The sequence below is a fragment of the Notolabrus celidotus genome, chromosome 21, assembly GCF_009762535.1.
Source record: "Notolabrus celidotus isolate fNotCel1 chromosome 21, fNotCel1.pri, whole genome shotgun sequence".
Lineage (NCBI taxonomy): Eukaryota > Metazoa > Chordata > Actinopteri > Labriformes > Labridae > Notolabrus > Notolabrus celidotus.
In genome coordinates this window covers 19,251,610-19,271,642 of record NC_048292.1, presented here as the reverse complement: position 1 = coordinate 19,271,642, position 20,033 = coordinate 19,251,610, and the positions used below count along the sequence as shown (strand labels likewise).

At 39.7% G+C, this 20,033-nt stretch overlaps 1 protein-coding gene across 2 annotated transcripts; it reads left to right on the top strand.

Annotated features, from left to right (window-relative positions):
• Nucleotides 1-525: 525 nt before the first annotated feature.
• mettl25 (methyltransferase like 25) lies at nt 526-18,019 on the top strand. Of its 2 annotated transcripts, none has more exons than XM_034673898.1 (12): nt 526-856; nt 3,653-3,814; nt 3,918-4,024; nt 4,922-5,476; nt 6,564-6,711; nt 9,821-9,915; nt 10,215-10,244; nt 11,830-11,903; nt 15,008-15,101; nt 15,336-15,410; nt 16,870-16,910; nt 17,712-17,785. In XM_034673898.1, exons 1-11 carry the CDS (start codon nt 640-642, stop codon nt 16,873-16,875), a joined length of 1,563 nt encoding a protein of 520 aa, XP_034529789.1. In that variant the 5' UTR covers nt 526-639; the 3' UTR covers nt 16,876-16,910; nt 17,712-17,785. The 2 variants fall into 2 exon arrangements, with proteins under 2 accessions (XP_034529789.1, XP_034529788.1); XM_034673897.1 differs by having other exon boundaries at nt 527-856; nt 16,839-16,910; nt 17,712-18,019.
• The last annotated feature ends 2,014 nt before the right edge of the window (nt 18,020-20,033 follow it).

Here is a 20,033-nt window from a genome sequence, read left to right as displayed (position 1 = left end):
TCTAAATAAATTGAATGAAATTCACAAAATATTGAATGAAGCTTTAGCTTTTACATATAATTTTTGGAATGACATGCCATAATATGTATAGGTATATTTATGTTTATATATAAATATATATGTATATATAAAAATATGTACCTTCTTTTACCTATATGAATTTGAAAGAGTATGTATTTAATCTAAAATATTATTAACTTGCTATAATTTAAATCAATCTCTAGAAGATGAGATTAACATATAAAATATTATTTTGAATGGGTGATAGGGTGAAATTTAGGGTCTAAAACATTTATGTGTTCAACAATTTGTTAGTTGACGAACTTTGATCATTCTTCTCATAGTATTTTTCTGTTAAAATGTGTTATTCTAACCCCCACATTTTTATGTAGATGTATAGACATTAGATAATATACATTTTCCTTTCATTATTATATTGTATAAATATCATGATAAATATCTGGGTAGGCTTCTAACACTGGATCCACTGGGTGGCGGTATGCAGCATAAAGTCAGGAAAGAAAACAGAAGAAGAAGAAAAGGCGGAAGCGCAGCACCATCGATTGCTCCTGTCTGGGCGAACATCAACAGTGGTCTGCTCCTTATCTCACTTATCTCCTCTGTACTGAGTGTTTTAACATGACGTCCTCCTCACACAGCCTGGCAGACATTCAGCGCCGGATAGATGAAGTCAAGCGGTTCCTGTCTCTAACCCTGTGCATTGCCAACGCGCACACGGTGGAGTTCTACACTCACGATGTGTGGAAGAGGTTCGTGGCCGTGTCTCCTCAGGAAGTCTTGTCTACCATTAGTTCATGCGGTGATCAGCAGAGGGAGCCAGAGCACAAAGATAGAGGTAAAGACTGTCAGGGGATGAGAAAGAAGTTACCTGGACATCAAGTGGTTCTAGGGATGTCAAAACTCAAAGCTGCTGTTGGTAGTCACAGAGTAAACACATATTCAGAGAGAGGGACTTCGAATGTCAACACTACCCTCCCTAACCAGATTTCCTCTTAGACCCCCAAACACAGATCGGCTTGTGCAGTCATAATAATGCCGGACTCATAACCAATTGGAGGACGTAGTAGGGGCTGCCCCTTAACCAATCAGGACAGAGGATTGGAGATTAGCTATGATTGGTCCGTCATAACGGGAACGAGAGGAAGAATAACATTGCTTGATACAAAGGCATTGGAAACACAGAAATTTCGCAAGTCTCAAATTACTCCAATTACCGATGAGTACTGATGGGCATTATGACCTTTTCTCCAAACCCAGCAGAAAAAAGCAACGATTTTTACGCCATTCCTACCAACAGCAGCTTTAATCCAGTATTGATTAATTAATTATTAAGAACTTTCTCGAACACATAATTTTTTGTTTCAATTTATTATCATGTGGAACAAACATCATGTGGTCTCATATTTGGTTCAGCTATCACGGAGGTGTTTTAAGTTTAAAGCATGTTTCGATGTGAATCAGCTGATTAAGGTGTTGCGCACTACAAGCGCTTTTTTCTCGGCCCCTGGACTGATTATGACCCAGTTGCGCTCCCGGCTGACACCTGACACCTTCGCATGCTTATTTTTCTCAATAAGAACGAGTAGCCAAAAAAACCTGGACACTGAGTCTAAAATATGTTTCTGTTCAGTTCCCATGTTGAAGTCTGAGTCTTATCTTTATGACTGTATGTCGGCAGAGATTATGAGCCTGCTCCACATGTTGATATTCAGCGTGTTTACGTTTTGTACGCCTCAATACGATCCGCAGCTATTCAGTACCGTCAGTTATAAACATTGCGTCGTGAAGGAAAATTTGATTTAGGGGAAAAAACGCATTTGGCATTGTTTTTGACATGGAAAACGTATATGTTTTTTTTAATGATGAATCAATAATTGATCGTTAACATTTCCAAAGATCGATTAAGGAAAATACTTCAGATTTACTTCCTAATTGGTTCCCTCTTTAGAGGCCGTTATTTGGAACAATTTTTAGGTTGCTAGATAGTGAAATAGATCCTTCTTAAAGGGGCAGTAGGGGTAAATTCTTCAGGAAATCAGACTCATTTGAATGCTGTGACAAATTAATTTGACATTTATTTATTGTTCTATTAGGCATCCAAATAGTTTTTGGACATTTTGTTTCATTTTCTGGTGAGAACCTTACCTGGTGTAAACAGATTCCATTGGGACTATTTCTGAAGTGAGAGTACTTTCAATGAAAACTGCAGTAAGGTCTTTGGCTAATTCAATTTGTGACTGTTATTTTTTTTAAATATACATTTTCAAGGCAGTGCTGTCAAAATAATGGTAACAATATATTGTATTTGTATAAAACCAAAAACTACTGGATATTGTAACAGTCAGAATGTAAGTGTTGTAGTACTACTGCAATACCAGGTAGCGCCACAAGGTGTTGCCACCTTTCTGTGTTGCTCTGATTATACAGAGAAGTTTCTACCCTATATCCAATCTATCATGTATGATAGGTGAATATAGCGCTGGCATTACACTGCATTCCAAATGATTATGCTAGTTGCATTTTTGTGAATATTTTAAAAACTATGTTAACAGTAATTTTCAAATTGGTTAAGAAGTCAGATAGTGAATATGTTTCTTCAAATGTTTGGTTAAAATTATGGTTTTTCAAATAAATGCAGATCTCCAGAAATGAGTGTGCCAAATAATTAGGCAAGTTAGTGATAAGAGCATATAACTTATATCAAATAAAACCTAGGCACCATTTTAGAGGTTTTATTGAATAAAATAATAACATTTCCTACAACTGTATTCAAACTTCAACAAAAACAACAGTTTTCTTTACAATGATATACAGAATAAGACTTTTAATGTCTGTGAAACATTTCAAATAGAAAGTGTTTCTATAATGTCCAATTTCAATTAATCAATCAATCAATCTTTATTGGTATAGCGCCAAATCACAACAGACATTATTTCAAGACACTTTTACAAACATAGCAGTTCTAGACCGTACTCTATGTTAAATCATTAACAAAGACCCAACATCAAGACAGTATAAGACTCAGTCTTATCTCATCTTAATCCACCATGAGCATTGCACCTCGCAGTATTTAGCTAGTTGTAGCGGCAAGGAAAAACTTCCTTTTTCTCAGTAGGCAACAGACCAGTCACCCTTGCGTACTGTTTCCCACAATGCACAATGTTATCATTACGCTTCTTCTTTTTTCTGTATATGACAGTGGGCACTCAGTTTTTAGGTGCTTTTGAAATTATTAAATTACATATAAACCACTTCTTAACTTTTTAAATCATACGTGATGCTAAAGAAGCAGTTTATCTATCAGCTTGGCCGTTGTTTACTTCTTCTTTCCGAAACCAGAAAGCCCTGCATACTACAAAACAGATCCAGCAGAACAGTCATACTACATACTACCTTCAAACACCGTATGTAGTATGCAGTATGCAGTACGTACTGCATATAGCATGTAGCAGGCGGTTTCCAAAACGGCCTACGTCTTGTTCATTTTTTATTTTGGATTCTGCTCCCTTTTTGACATTTTTGTCTTGGATTGTATTGGCCAAAGATTATCTAAAAGAAAGATTTTTCTACGTGAAAGGCTTAACAACACATTGGGCAACTTTACTCTTATGTCTTCTGATTTCCAAAACAGAACAATTCGGGACCACATTTGGGTTTTGCAACAACACTAATCGACTGGTTAATCCCCTTGAACTGCAGCAGACGGCCACGGCTCACTCTCTCCTCAACCTTGGAGTCTGTTTGAGCAGAGATGAGCTTCTGCGGGCCCTAGGAGAATACAAAGAGGAGGAAGGTAGGGAAAAAAAACAGACTTGGTGAAGAAGAAAACCAGTCAAAGAATGACCAATGTAGAACTGATTATTTTTTGTGTATTTTTCATGCTCTGACTAACCCAGGTGATGAGCTGGAGCCAGATGAGTTCATGAACTCTAAAAAATCTCACGAGGTGCAGTCCATGTCTAAGGTGGTGGCCTTTTTGGCCAAGCACTGTGGAGTCAAACAGGTGAAGGGCCACTTTTTATTGTAGATACAAATAGAGCTGGGCAATATTGAAAAAATGATATCAAGATCAAATGTTTCATATCAGTCGATATCGATAATTGTCACGATAAATATCAAATCATTATTTCATTTAAATTTAAGGCAGATTTTTGCTCCTGAGTGAAAGTTGAAGAAACCAGACGGTTTGTTGGCTTGCATCTGGATTTACTTCTCTGATAAACTTTTTGAATCCATCATTTTTGACAGTGCTAACAGGGAGCAGGTCTTTTGTGTAAGTTGGGATTTTTGCGAAGTTTAGTTTGTAGGTTCTTATTTTTATCAGGTTTAGATCATTTGCATAATGTGATTTAAATTTACAACAAAGATATATCACATTTTATTCTGTGTATCAGTTTAGTAGATCATTGTTTTGAGTAGTGCACTCCCCTTTAAGATTACTAAGGATTAGGCTTTTCTCTGTGCTCTTCCTTTACCCACATCCCGAAAGTATATTTAATGAAGTGTAAGTTAATAGTTAAAGCAGAGTCAGCACAGTGTCACTGTTGCTTGTCTCGGCTATGTTTACATTCCGCTCCAAATGTCTTTAAGCCCTGCCTACCTCTTAGGTAAGAGGATGGTCTGTTTAATGCCGACTTCTTCTTCTGTTTAATGTTGGATGGCAATGAGCGTACAGGCACATTAGCGCCCCCTCCATTTTTAGTGGCTGGGAGTGTTATTACAGGTTAAATATATTGTAATTTTATCAAACATTTTTTATATTTATATTAAGAAAAAATATATCATGATAATTATCGTTATCGAATTATCGCCCAGCCCTAGATACAAACCAAAGACAATCTTATTGATGAAACCGGATTTTGAATTTAATTTATTCTTACAGTTTTTTCTCCCAACACAGGTGATAGATGTCGGCTCAGGGAAGGGCTACCTTAGCTCCTTCTTGTCTCTGCAGTATGGCCTCTCGGTCTACGGCATTGACTCCTCCAGCACAAACACACACGGAGCCCAGGAGAGGAACAGGAAGCTTAAGAAGTTCTCCAGAGCATACCAGAAACACTTAAAGGCAGAAATGGTGCCGGGAGAGGCCTCAGATTTACCTCATGAGGATGTAGTAGAAAAGAATGGAGAAGATGGATCAGTATCCGTTATAGAGGAGACAGAGGAAGAGGTGTTAGCTGGCTTTCCGGAGAAAAATTCTGGGGTGAAAAATCATTCAGAGCCACACCCAGAAACAGAGGCTCTCTTCCTTGATGCCCTCTCAGTGGATGTGGTTCAGACTACACCTCCCAGAGTTCCCCCCAGCCACCTGAGTGCAGAGGAGAGGGAGAGGAGAAAGAGGGAGAACCTGGAAAGAAAAGACAAAAACAGAACTGACAGCGCTAAGATGTTCTTACCCCTCACGTCGTACGTCACAGCGGAAACTGAGCTAAGGGAGCTCATTAATGAGCTGGAGGTAAGAAGATACAAGCTGCAGTGAGTCACATGACACTCTCATATAACACAAAGCATTGCTCGGTGGCTTCATCAATCAATCTTTATTTGAATAGCGCCAAATCACAGCAAAGATTATCTCAAGACGCTTTTACAAACTGATATGATCCAGTCCCCTCTTACTGACAGGACTCGATCTTAACTCATCTCGATCCACCATGAGCATTGCACCTCGCAGTATTTAGCTAGTTACAGCGGCAAGGAAAAACTTAATTTTAACAGACAGAAACCTCAAGCAGAACTTGACAGCCATCTGCCTCAACCAAGTTGGGGATGGAAAGAGGGATAGAGGAGATTAAGAGAGAGTGAGAGTGATGATAGTGATGAGACGGGTAGTAGTAGTAGTAGTAGTAGTAGTAGTAGTAGTAGTAGTAGTAGTAGTAGTAGTAGTAGTAGTAGTAGTAGCTGTTGCCGCTGGAGTCCGGAACGTCTGTCCGTTATGTCTAGGGCAGTGACTCAGAGGAACCTACGAAACAAGAGAGCTCAGGGACTCCAGAAAGGTCTATGGTTAGTACTTTAATGGGACAGAGAGAGTTAAAGTAAATGATAGGGGGAATGGGGTGAAATAGGATCCCAGAAAGTCAGTGTGCCAGTTTCCCCGGCAATCTCAGCCTATAGCAGCATAACTAAGAGCTGGTGAAAGCCAAACTATAAGCTTTATCTTATGCATCGATAGTAAGGTAAGTTATTGCACGATAAAATTGCACCAGGTTTGTATGACCAAACAAAGTATGAAAAACACACTGCGAAAGATTCAAGTATGGGATGTTACCAAATGTTAATTGAAAGAAAAAGTGATATTGGCAAAAACTAGAGGAGTTTGTTTGGGAAGCTATGTGGGTGCATAAATGAGGGTAGCCATAAAACTTTCCCACAGCAGCTGATATCAAAACTCTGCCACAGCACCTGGATTTTGCATTACTGGAGCAAGTGTGGGATGTTATTGTGGTACCAAATGTACAGCGCGTCATCATCAATCAATTTCACCATCGATCTCCACCCCTCTACTTCACTTACTCTCCTAATCTTCTGCTTTCTCCAAATTCCAGGATGCGGTCATGGTCGGCCTGCACACGTGTGGTGACTTGGCTCCCAGCACCCTGAGGATGTTTGTGGCTAAAGCCGAGCTGGCTGCAGTCTGCAGCGTGGGCTGCTGCTATCACCTGCTGTCTGAGGAGTTTGATCCTGCCAGACAGGGTAACCACACACATTCACTCAATGGCAGTAACACTCCTCTGCACACAAGCAGGGAATTATTAGAGTGTCTTTGTCTGTCTGTGTGTGTTCCAAGGCTATGAAGAAACACTCCAAACACTTCACTTGATCTTCCTCAGACACCTGCAGCTTTAAAGCTAACCCCCATCTAATCTAAAATGCACTATAATGGGGTGCCTTTTACCTTGCGGTCTAATCGGGACTTCCACCAAATCTGTGTCCGGTCCATCTCCCATCTGCTGCAGTCCGGCTAAGTGCTCTCTCGTCTGACAACACCCACCGGTTTTGTTTTTAGAACTGGGGTCATGTGGTCGAGATTTTTCTGCTGTAATTACTGTATGAATGAATGATTAATAATAATAATACATTCTATTTATATAGTGCTTTTAAAAGAATCAAAGACACTGTACAACTGTTAAAATCAATACAAGCAAGGAACTCGGGTCAATCCAAGTCAAACGAAACAAAACAACAGTACAATCACAAATTAAAAGCTAACCTAAAAAAGTGAGTTTTTAATAAAGACTTGATTGTTCAAGGATCAGAGCAGTTTTGGATATGAGTGGGGAGTGAGTTCCAGAGGGTGGGGGTGGCTATGGAGAAGGCTCTGTCCCCCCAGGTTCAGTGATTGGTTCTGTGAGGTGGAGACAGGAGGTTGGCAATATCCGACTCCGCTCCTTATCCATGTTGTCTTTATCGGCCTCTGAAAACTTCTGACCTGTTGACTACAAGCCTGGCTTCGCTCATTATGACGTTCACTTATTATGATGTTTGTTGTCATAGTTAAGTGAAAAACAATCAGGCAATAACATGTAGTGTTTTATTCTGAAAATTAACTGGGTGATTTCATTTTGTTTTGGTGTCTGACTTCCTGTCCCACTCAATCTTCTCTGTTGAGATTGATGTGTTGCACTCCGACTTCCGGCAAAAATAGAAGTCTTGTGTATCTGATGCCAAGGTGTCCGGAGTGGATCCAGTGGAAGTTAACACATTGACTAGAATAGAAACCTATCAACTCTGGTGCCATGATGGATCAGAGACGGACCAGACACAAATTAGGTGGAATTTGGCCGTAAGCGCTCCCCATACATAGAGGCTATAGTCCTTGTTGCAGGTTTGACTTCCCTGCTCACTTTATGAGGTATGAAATCGTCCATTTGTGGCCTCATACAGAAGAGAGAGACCTTCACTGATGTCGTTACATTGTCCTGTCATCTCTTATGAACGGCATACCTCCCATACTTGCATCATCATGGCTCTCCATTGCTGCAGCCAAGAGTGGAAAACAACATCAGGATGACTGATTGAAAACACTCCTTCCTGCTTGTTTCCTAAACTCAGGCTTAAATAAGTGAGCAAAGACATTCACCCACACACACACACTGCAGGCCTTACAGTGCAGTCTGGGATGTGGGCCAGCTCCCGTGGTGGCCTACCTCACCCGAAAAAAGGAGCTAAAGAGCTGGAAAGCTTCATTATAATATGAAGATTGCACTATTATGTGATCTTCTCATGTAGTGAAAATGCATCCTTCATTTTTGTTACCTTATGTGGAATCAGAAGCCCAGTCACATGCTGTTTACACATTAGGGCAATTGAACATTCAGGAATTTAATTTCAGGATCTTTACAAAATATTCTCAAGTGTATATTTAATGGGAATCCACGAGCACTCCAGATGCAAAGTTTGTTGTTCATCACTATAAACAGCCCTGTGCAAGTCTTCCAAATACAGGAAAAGCTTGTCCACTTCAATTCCCTCTAAAGGGCCTGTGTCAGCAAGCCATGTGCCAGGCAGAAAGGATGCTCACCTGATTGCTAACACATTACTGCATACATAGCAGTTAGCTGTCCACAGCTGCACATGTTATTAAGGCGTTTTCTGGATGTGTCCCTGTGGATTCATTGTGTTTTGGCCTCAGTCACTAACCCTCTTTAGAAATGGCAGGCTGTCAAGAAGTCAAAGTCAGTACCCTTTCAATGGGAATCAGTGGGTGTATATGTGCATGTGTATGGCTAGAAGCGTGTCATGCTTTTGCTCCTCGTATTTTTATCTTATATATGAAATATACTGTTTTCATCATCATGAAACAGCTAGCTCAACTCATTCTCCCAAAAAGCTCCTCCAATGATCAGGCCAGGTGTTGTACTCTTGATGAAGGAAATGTAAAACTGAAATAAACAAAAAATACAATGAAACAAACATCAAAAAATATATTATATAGTTTTACATTTTACATCAAATTATGTCATATATTCATTTCTCAAGCAAAAATTGCTGCCATGCCAATCAAAAGAAAAAAACTCAACAGATAGTCATCAAAATAAGAGCCAACATTTCAAAATAAAAGCATCAACATTTGCAATATTTTTTGTGTTTCATTACAATTCCTTAGCTTAGCTTAGTTTGACTGAAATTGGGTGAAATGGCTACAGGTCCTTCGCCAAAAGGAAAAGTGACCTTTCAGCACTTCTGAAGTTCACTCATCAAAAGTTTGACTTAATTTAAACAAAAAACAAAAGTGAATGTTAGCACTAAGCTAGCTAGAAAGTAACTGTTTTGTGGCAACAAATAGATGACAACATTATGAGCTTTTAAATCAAAAATTATCATTGTAATTTATCCATTTAATTTTCATTGGACTAAACAAAAGAAATGAATTCTACTGTAAACGTTTCAGCTTCAAATTAGCCAAAAGGGCCTCCTGACTCTTGGCCATGAATAGTCAGATTTTGATTTTCCTCCAGCTCTCAGTCCTTTGCTTTGCAAAGCCCCACTAATAGCCTTCTGGCCTTAGCTTAGGTTTCATAAAAAGTAATGGGGGTGGTGATAATTGTCTCTTCCTAGAAGCTTTTTCCACCTCTAAAAGTAAAATGCCAATTTTAAAGACCAACCATCCAATAAATTGTTGAAATATTCCTTTAAACACAGTTTAGATAAAAGAAAACAAGAAAAAGTTCTGACTGTCAATTTAATCAAAATTCTTAAGAATTTGAAGTTACCCTGGGTGAACGTTCATACCCTCTGATTGCTGTTATTTGCAAATCTGTCAATCAGTTTACCCTTATTATCTCTGTGTGCTTCCTCACAGAGTGTGTGCAGGGTGTGTGTGGTTTCCCTTTGAGTCAGTACCTCCGCCACCAGTCCTGGTTCTGTGGCAGAAACGCCAGGATGTCTGCGTGTTTGGTGAGTTTGAATGACACCTCGATAAAATATGCAGAGCAGCAACTTTCCTGGATGAGTATGTTATTTTCTGTTGTTAGGGATGGATCAGTCTATCAACAACGCATTAGTGATCAACTGGCAGTAAACAGTAATTTTTATAAACTGTGGGCTATAATTAGTTCTTGTGCATTAACTGTATTTTTTATAAGCATTTTGATGAAGTAGAGGGGTTTTTACCTCTTTGAATACATCTGAAGCTCAGTTCCTTTTTTTTTCTTCAAGGAACAACTAACACTTACTGTTTCTCTCCAAAAAAAAAGGCACTGGAGAGAGTTGCAGTCGGCCAAGGAGTAAGTAGAAATGCATTGAAACTGTAATCCGTATCATACATTTCTGTAGACGTCCTGCTACTGTGGACATACCGGACTCCAGTGGCAACAGCTAGTACTACTATCCTTCTCATCATTATCCTCTCTCTCTCTCTCTCTCTCTCTCTCTCTCTCTCTCTCTCTCTCTCTCTCTCTCTCTCTCTCTCTCTCCTCTATCCCTTTTTCTAACCGCAACTCAGTCAAGGCAGATGGCTCTCTAACATGAGTCTGGTTCTGCTCGAGGTTTCTGCCTGTTAAAATGAGTTTTTTAACAATATTCCGTATCATACATTGTATTGGATGTGCCAGACTCAAACGACAAAAGCTACTACTACTATCCGTCTCATCACTATCATCGATCTCTCTCTCCCTCTCTCTTATTCTTCTCTATCACTCTTTGCAAACCCAACTCAGTAGAGGTAGATGGCTGTCTAACATGAGTCTGGTTCTGCTCGAGGTGTCTGCCTATTAAAAGGGAAGTTTTTCCTTGCCGTTGCAACTAGCTAAACACTGCGAGGTGCAATGCTCATGGTGGATTAAGATGAGATAAGACTTTCAATTGAGCAGAAGTCTGTGTTGTGCTAACAAGGATTGGAAGGCTGAGTACCTTTACTGGAAAAGAGCAGACTGCATTCCCAGAGGCCACAAAATATTGTAGGAATAATTTAGCTGCTGGCCGCTCAAATTTCCTGGAAAACTGCATAGTTGTAAAAGACATCATCTTTGTATGGATCTTGAAAGCTCTTAATGCCCCAATTTGGTCGAGGCAGATGGCTGTCTAACATGAGTCTGGTTCTGCTCGAGGTTTCTGCCTGTTAAAAGGAAGTTTTTCCTTGCCGCTGTAACTAGCTAAATACTGCAAAGTGCAGTGCTTATGGTGGATTAAGATGAGATAAGATCCAGTCCTGTCAGTAAGAGGGGACTGGATCGTATTCTGTCTTGATGTTGGGTCTCTCTTAATAATTTAACATAGAGTACGTTCTAGACCTGCTATGTTTGTAAAAGCGTCTTGAGATAACGTTTGTTGTGATTTGGTGCTATACAAATAAAGATTGATTGACATTTATTCATTATAGCACAAGAATGTAAGTTAAATGACCTCTTCCCTATCATTACTTCACACCCATCAAAACCAATCCACTAAATCATTTCAAATCCTAAATATAAGTATTCATAATCACTCAGGTCTCTACTATCTTCATCCTCAATCTCCTGCTTTCAGACAATCAGTCAGTTAATTATACTATTGTTTTTCAGTCTGTGATTCCCTTCAGTCTGTTTATTTGAAATGTGGAGCTTGAGGCTCTATGCCAGAGTTGATTCACGATACCACCATTACAAGCCAACCAGCCATTAATATGGAATGTTTATGAATATTAATGCAATCAATGTTAGATTGATTACTTGTTGGAACTGGGGCTTGATTGCTCTCCAGTCTTGCACCAGGCTTTGAAAGTGTCAGAAACTATTCCTATTACTGCTTGTTGAAGCTTGAGGGAATTACAAACTTTTTCATGCGATGAATTGAAAAGATGGTGAATCATGTTGTTTTTTTCTTCTTCTTCAGATTCAGATGGAGTCTTTGTTTTACCGGGCGGTCCTTCATGTTATTCTGAGGGATCACTACAGCTCCTTTAAAAGGTAAAATACAGCTAACAACATCTGGTATCACTTTGTTTGATATGTAACATCATGTACCATGAACCTTGATTACATGGGATGTATTTTGCTGTGCTTTATTGTATAACCAAATACAAGAAAGATGGTGAAATAAAGAGCTCTATGTTTTAGTACCTATCTAAAGGATGATGAAGTCCATCTCTTATTGCACAATAGTGAAGCCAAAATACTTTGACGTCACTCTGTGCTGACATCTTGCGTATTTTGGGCCAAAGTCTGCAAATTACACACACCTTTATATTATATAACAACAAAGATCGCTCAGATTGGTACATTGAGCAGTTTCTCATGTTTGATCAAGCAGACACTCATGGTAATGGAAAGTTCAATGACCATTGTGTTTACATGTATCATGTTTCTTGCTTCCCTTGTTTTTTCATCTCTGTTCTGCTTTTCTAGTGCATACAGTCCTTCCAGAGCCTTATTTGTTGAAGCCTCTGGTAACCCAAATCAACAAAAACCTTCTAACTATGATATTTCTAGTCATTTTTACATACTATTATGTATATCAATATTAGAACTGAACTATATTCCATTTTTCTAATATTCTCATTCATGTTTTTGTTAACGTTCTGACACTGTTGTAGAAGGCAGGGCTAACTTGGATATTTATTACGACGTAAATATCTAACCAATCATAAAGAAAACACTAAGTCACGCCCACACATGTTCAACAAAGCTACTCCACTCCTCTTCAGTTCTTCTCCTGACGTCTGAGCGAACGCTCTGCGTTGCTTTTGCTGTCAGTTTGTTTGCTAAGTCTGTCTATATAGCTTTCTCCGTGTTCTTTGCGCCACTGTGCTTATGTGTGCCGTCCCTGGCTGCACATCCACCGGTGAAGATGACAGCTTGTTGTCATTCTTCTATTTTCCTAACTGCCGTGGATATGGGGAAACAGATGGCTGCGGTTAATTTGTTGGTTTAGTCCTTCATCTGCTTCGCTCATTTCCTCTGGACCGGTTCACTAACTATCCCCAAACAGCTCAGAGTTTAGCCATATGACTTTGTCTGGCACCCGGATCTGTGCTCTGCCTTCCTGCACTTAAGCCTTGGCTGCTCTGGGTATCACGTGTTCCTGATCCCTCGAACGTGGAGACTACATCGCAGTAAAAGTGATAACTATACACGTATTTTGTAACTCAGCACTGAGAGAGCATTTGAAATTAATAATTTTCAGATTATGGAGATTTTTGGATCTAGTTTCAGACTTAAACATGTAGACTTTGTCTCTGTGTTGATCCCATAGACTGTAAATAAAAATGGACAGCGTTGCTCCGCCTCTTCCCGTTGTACGGTTCTGAAGCCAAAAAATCCCTCTCCTGGGCGCCGCCATTGTGCAGCCAGAGCCTGTGAAGCCACTGTAATAAGCTCCGCCCTACAGCGTAGCGTCACAAGACGCTGTGTGTCCTTTGAAGTTTCACTCTACGGCGGCTGTGAATCAAAGGAAACCCGGAAGTAAAACCTCGTTTTTTAAACTCTAATAACTAACGAAAAATAAACTTTTCAGGAAAAAGAGGACTTGGACACAAAACAGTCAAATACTAATTACATATCACCACAGCACACAGATGTGAAAAACATTCGTACGACGTGTATTTATTTTTTAAAGTTTGACTGCTCCCCGAGACAGATTTTTTGACCTATACTGCAGCCAGCCACCAGGGGGCAGACACATGGCTGAAAGCTTCACCACCAGGGCCGTATCCGGCACACTTGGTTGATCCATGTTGTGCCGTGACCAAGCGGCAACCTCCGGTCTAAAACGATGTGCCAATGCAGAAGTGCTACAAACTGCAATACATCGAAAATCCGCTTGAGGCTGGCTGCAGAAACACCAGAAACCACATAGACATGAATGGGAAAAAGACGATCTTTGCAGCATTAATAAACATGTTTACAGCCTGGTTTAAAAAACGGCTTGGCCCTACGAAGCTAATCTCTCTATCGGCACACACTGTACGGGGGGTGAATTTTTTCTAACGCGACGGTTCAGAAGATATTAAGATTACAAGTTTTGCCCAAATAAGGACATGACTGACGTGACTCCTGGCCGGGAACACATAGCTGTTGGCTAGGAGGCTCACACTACGTCACACTCTGCCTGGTTGAGTTCCGCATTTCCAATATGGCTGCTGCCGTCGATTTGCTTCAAAACAGCTCTTAGGAACAGATGGGTGACGTCACGGATACTGCGTCCATATTTTATACAGTCTATGGCTGTGACTGTTGCCATAGTTTACTTTGATTGATATGTAATTCAAAGAGTTAGCTGCCACGCCCGCCCACACAGTCCTGAGAAATGGTTTGAACTGGAAGAAAAGCCGTTTTTATATCAAGTTTTTTCATAGTCATGGATGTTTATTTTCATTCAGATTTTTGTTGATGCTTAATGACACATTCAATTTTGATATTCTATATGAATTTGATGTATTCCAAGTCACGTTCCCAGAGGCTTTAACAAAGCTGTCCCTCATGGCACTGTACCCCTTTAATAACATCAAATAACTTGTTGCTAATAATAAATAACAAATCTTTTGGTTTCGCTTTGTAGAGCTGTCATTTCCGTCAATCGTTTATACAATATTTTGCTATGAACCTGGAAGAACTTCTTTGTTTTGCTGTGTTTCGCTTTTTTTTACTTTTAAGTTTCACAGAGCCTGAGAATAGTAGTGCTTGGCGTGTTTGCCTTAATGGTGTTCTCTAGATATCACTCATTTTCTCTATCTTAAAATTAGAAGTTTTTTGCAGCACCTTTAATGGAATCACCACATCTTTTATATCCAATTTTCAAGTGGCAGACAATTAAACTTTCTTTAAGGACACTGGTCCCCACTGGTCTGTGACCTTCAGTTTAATGACCAACACCAGAACAGCATTGATTATCCATTACTCTGCTCCAAGCTGAACCTATTTGTCACTGTTAAGTCTTTTAGATGTGTTGCACTATTTATTTCTGTTTGCTTGGGAGTGATGTAGAAAGCAGGAGACAAAACAAGCGGAAAGCAGTTGATGGTTTTTTTTTTTCATCTGGCAAAAATGAGACAGTTTGTGTGTTTGTTCTGCAGCGAAAAGAGAGTTGGGAATGTCTACTCTAAGGCCAAATCATTCGTGGACTACGTTCAGAGGGCTCTGCGCAGACTCGAGCTGGATGACTCAAAGGTCAGGAGCAAAAACATTACATTCTTGGTTTTGGAGTTTCCAGACACCAGAATGTTGATGACTTCATCTGGTTGCCCTTGGTATCAATGACCATGAGGATGATGTATTTCTGCCTGTGTTATGTCACTGGCACCTCCAAAAGAAATACAACCCCTTTTCTTTCACATCACATACTTAAACTCCTCATCACAAGACCCTTCTATCCTCCTTTATTCTCTTTAATCCCTCCTCCAGCTTTCTGACAGCGACATCCAGGAGTACCACAACACCTACAGGCCAAGAATAGATGAGATGCTTGCCTTTAATATGGTAAGTCTGTTCATCATTGTCCTGTACTTCCTGCCCCAACAGCCTGTTTAAGCTCCACTTTGTGAAAAACATTTCTGTTCCTGTAATATGACACATATAATGCCAATGAAATGAACACCATAAAATGAGCTCATTATTGTACAGAACTGCAAAAAAAAAACAGCCTCTGGTTTCAGCAGAAACCACTAATTGTGGTGTCGACCAGCATAAAAGAGTTCTCTTTTGACATAAGGCATAAGAGGGTTTTGGGGAATCAGTGGCCAGCTACTGGATGGACTTTGAGGGTGTAGTTTCAGTACTGCCTTAAAAAACAAATTTAGCAGCAAGAGTGTACAAGATGAATGGAAGAACCTCTGTAAGAAACACTGCAATGAAATTAAGTGAAACATATTATAGGTTGTTTGCAATAACGTCATGCCAGTGATGTGTGGAATTCAAATGAGGGTCAGAAAGTACATTTCAGAATGTACGCAACCGAGGAAAGCCCTTACTGTGCTGCTCTGGACACCGTAATAAGACAGCGATACCGAAAAAAAATCTGGATTATGTCGGAAGAGATCCTCCTCTCATGAGGACTTCTGATTTTTTTTAACTGACCCAAGCTTTATGAGCCGTTGACATCACTAACTACCTCGTCCTCCAGACTTCATTTTACACCACCGAGCAAATGAAGGCATTCAAAAGCCTCCAGGCAAGGTGCTCAACAACGACTGTCGTTAGGTTTTCACCAGGGTGAGTACTTAACGCAGGTTAACCGCTGTAAACGGTCCAGTCAACGGTAGTTTACTTAAACAGAGACATATATACAGCATACATACATTACTTTAACTTACCCTGGACAAAGTGGTCAACACACACACGGGCATAATCCGACTCTGCCCCTCCGGAACATGAACGAAAGTTTGCTATCCACTGTTTCCTTGTTTTTCAGAGAGTTTTTTTGCTTTTTCCCCCTTGAGAACCACGACCTTTTGGACACGATTAAAACTTGCCGACTTCTGGGGCGCTGGTGGCCTAGCGGTCTAAGTGCCCCACATACGGAGGCTACAGTCCCCATCGCAGGGGTCGCCGGTTCGATTCCCGGCCGGTCGACCATTTCTTGCATGTTTTCCCCCGCTCTCTACTCCCCACATTTCCTGTCTCTCTTCAGCTGTACTGTCAAATAAAGGCAAAAAAGCCCAAAATATATATATAAAAAAAAAAAAAAAAAAAAACTTGCCGACTTCTCTCTCTGTTTCATCGGTTAGGGAAACCGTAAAAAACGCAAACCGTAGGCATTTTTCTTGTGTTTATGTGTCTACTGGTCTGTGCAGACTGCTGCAAATCACTTTCTGACCCCCATCTGCATTTTGCGCCACTGCCACGCAACGGAAATGACGTCATGTGCAAACAACCTATTGAAAATGAGTTGTCTTCATTTTTGTGTAGTTGAAAGTGACTCTGGCTCCCTGCATCGAAGGTCTGATTCTCCTCGATCGCCTATGCTACCTAAAAGAACAGGTAAAGTAATTCCTTTGAGCAAAAATATGGTGTGTGTGTGTGTGTGTGTGTGTGTGTGTGTGTGTGTGTGTGTGTGTGTGTGTGTGTGTGCGCGCGCATGTGCGTGCAGTGCATGTGTGTGTGTGTGTGTGCGCGCATGTGTGTGTGCGTGCGTGCAGTGCGTGTGTGTGTTGTGCTGATTATGCAAATGTATGCACAACTCCTAACCTTAAGTAATCAAAATGGATGATATGAGAAATTCAACCAAGCTATAGTTGTCATGTTTCAGATTGTAGATTCTGTAAATTAGCCCCCTTTTCCCTCATGACAGCTTTGCACACTCTTAGTATTCTCTCAGTCTGCTTCATGAAGTGGTCTCCTGGATGGTTTCTAATTAACATGAGCCTTGTCAAGAGTTCATTTGTAGAATGACTTGCCTTCTTAATGTGTTTGAGACCATCAGTTATGTTGTCCAGAAGTAGGGTTAGTACACAACGGATAGCCTTATTTGTCTACTGTTGTAATCCATATTATAGCAAAACCAGATTATTTCATAGTTTTGATGTCTTCAGTATTAATATACAATGTTGAAAATAACTAAAATAAATAAAAAACATTGAATGAGAATGCGTGTCCAAACTTTTGACTGGTAGTGTAGCTATAAAATATTATATTATCTGTGAAAACTCACAATTGAGTAAAAGGGGAGCTTTTTCCATTCTTATTTAGTTTGCAATGTGCAGCAAAATGCAGTTTTTAAAAGCTGCATCTATCATGTTGTAATCTATATCTTTTTCATGTGTGTGTTTTTGTGTCGTTTAGGAGGATTTATCATTCTCAGCACTGGTGCAACTGTTTGATCCCGTGCTGTCACCAAGATGTTATGCTGTCGTTGGACTGAAGAGTTATGACAGAAGTTGTTTATGTGAATGAACTTTTATTTACGACCATGATTATAGTCCACTCCTTGAGGGGTTACTGTTATCGCATCAGCCATCAAACTCAAGGTATTGTTGTGGTTTCCTTAAGAGCTTAATTAAATGCATGGTTTATATATGTCTTCTATGTATCACATTTCTAAAATCTTTTGGTTTTTCACCAAAAATAAATCCACAATATTTTTAGAGTTGGCCAATAATAAAAAAAAATGTTTCACGCCTTTTTTTTTTATTGTGAAAGAAATGTGTTTTACAAAAGAGGGGTGATCAAGTCACAGGTTAGACAGAGTAACACAGTTACAACAACAGCAACAAAGACAGTGAAGGTGAACAACGTTAAGAAAGGAAAGACTAACAAATAATGCAAATAATAACAAAGGGAAAAAGCACTAACAATCAAACAAAAATGAATAAAAATAGCATTGTTTAATGCCTCTTTTATTGACATGTATCCATCCTAGCCTTTTGTGTTGATATTTAGTGACCTGACTCTCGAGAACACTTGTTTTTAAGGACCATTCAGGGAGCTAGGGGCAGTGCAACAGGCCTGGAAACCCCATTTCAAGGCTCTCAAATCAGAGGAAGTAAGGGAGACGATGTAGGTTAAGAGGCGCCCTTAACCCTGCTTAACCTCTGTTTTTCTTTGTCGTCATATTTTAGGCTTGAGAACTCACAAGTTATGGTTTTGGGAAACACACTTTGGCTACTATAAAGCAGAAACGGGGAAAATGGGATTTTCTGTCTTATTCGTTACCCATGATTATTTCCTTTTTTATTGCTTACTTCATTTCCGGTTTTGGGTTCATGGGTGTGGTTTACCTTTTATCTACCTGTTCAGTTGCGGGTGGGAGGTACACATAGAGGGTGAGTGGGGTTGAGTATTTTTTGTTGACCGCCACCGTCATCGTCATTTTCATTTTTTTTTTTTTTTTTTTTTTTTTGAAATTATTTTTTTATTATTATTATGAATATCCAGGTCCGTACAAACAATGAAAGTACATATCGTATTTCTCATTTAGCCGTCTGCAATTGTACAATTGTAGCCCAGACTTAGTAAGCAGTCGTCATCGTCCTTTTCATCGTTTATTTCAATCTTTTTTGGTATCGATTTATTTTGAGTGTTTTTTAATAAATAGAAAACTTACTCTGAACTTTTATTTTGATTTAATGGCAAGACGCGTCGCAAGCACAACCCCATTTAGTCTCTGCGGCACCTTACAAGCTGAGCCGCTTCATGAAGAATCTGGGGACCATAAAACATCAAATGACTTTGCATTAGATGGACTTATATACAGTTGTGCTCACAAGTTTTTTTGGGTAGTTTATGTTGTCATTATAATACAAAAAGAGTAAACAAAGTTGTTTGACAATAAATGGCTTCACTCAACCACTAACCATGAGTAAAAAAAAAAGTTTTATCTTATCATTCATATTCTCTAAAAAATGGCAAAAAAAAATTCACAAATTCTGTCAGGGTATTTAAACTTATGAGCACAACTCTAGCAATTTTCTAGTCTTTCTGACCAATCAGAGCACTTTACACTACTTGCCACATTCACACACAGATGGCAGAGGCTGCTATATAGTAAGGAACCTTCAGTATTAGCTAATCTCATTCATACACATTCATACACTGTTGACCAGCAGGAGCAATTTGGGGTTTAGTGTCTTGCCCAGGGACACTTTGGCATGTGAGTACAAGAGCTGGGATCAAACCACTAACCTTCCGATTGACAGACAACCTATTCTACTCTATCTGACGAGGCTGTGGGTTGAACTGACAAGACAGGTTGAGAGACACAGCTGTAGGTTACCTGTAACAAGATTACAAATTTAGATGCATTATCTGAGCCTGAAATAAGACGATTTGATATACTTTGGGAAAGTGATGTGCAGTCTTTCACTGTTACCATTATTTGTCTCCGTAGCTGTAGCAGCTATCTAATAGGCAAAGGTTCCTGCACTAAAACCATGTCCAAGAGCTTTATTTTTATCTTGCAGAGAGATGAAGAGGCTATGTTCTGCGTCTGGACCATGTTTGGATCCAGCTCTGTGTTTTGCACTGACAGCCTGCTCTGGAGGCCAAACCAGCCTGACATGAATACACAATTCAAGATGTGATCGCAGCTTGTTGGGGATATAAATATTGCTTGGTTTTTGTTGTGGCAGAGTGAGTCACATCCTGTCAACCTGTCCTGCCCTTGGT

Coding starts and splice junctions, on each gene's coding strand:
- mettl25 (XM_034673897.1), top strand. CDS start 640: ATGACGTCCTCCTCACACAGCCTGGCAGACATTCAGCGCCGGATAGAT. Junction 10,245..11,829: donor GAGTTGCAGTCGGCCAAGGA/GTAAGTAGAAAT, acceptor CTTCTTCTTCAG/ATTCAGATGGAGTCTTTGTT. Junction 16,911..17,711: donor TATGCTACCTAAAAGAACAG/GTAAAGTAATTC, acceptor TGTGTCGTTTAG/GAGGATTTATCATTCTCAGC.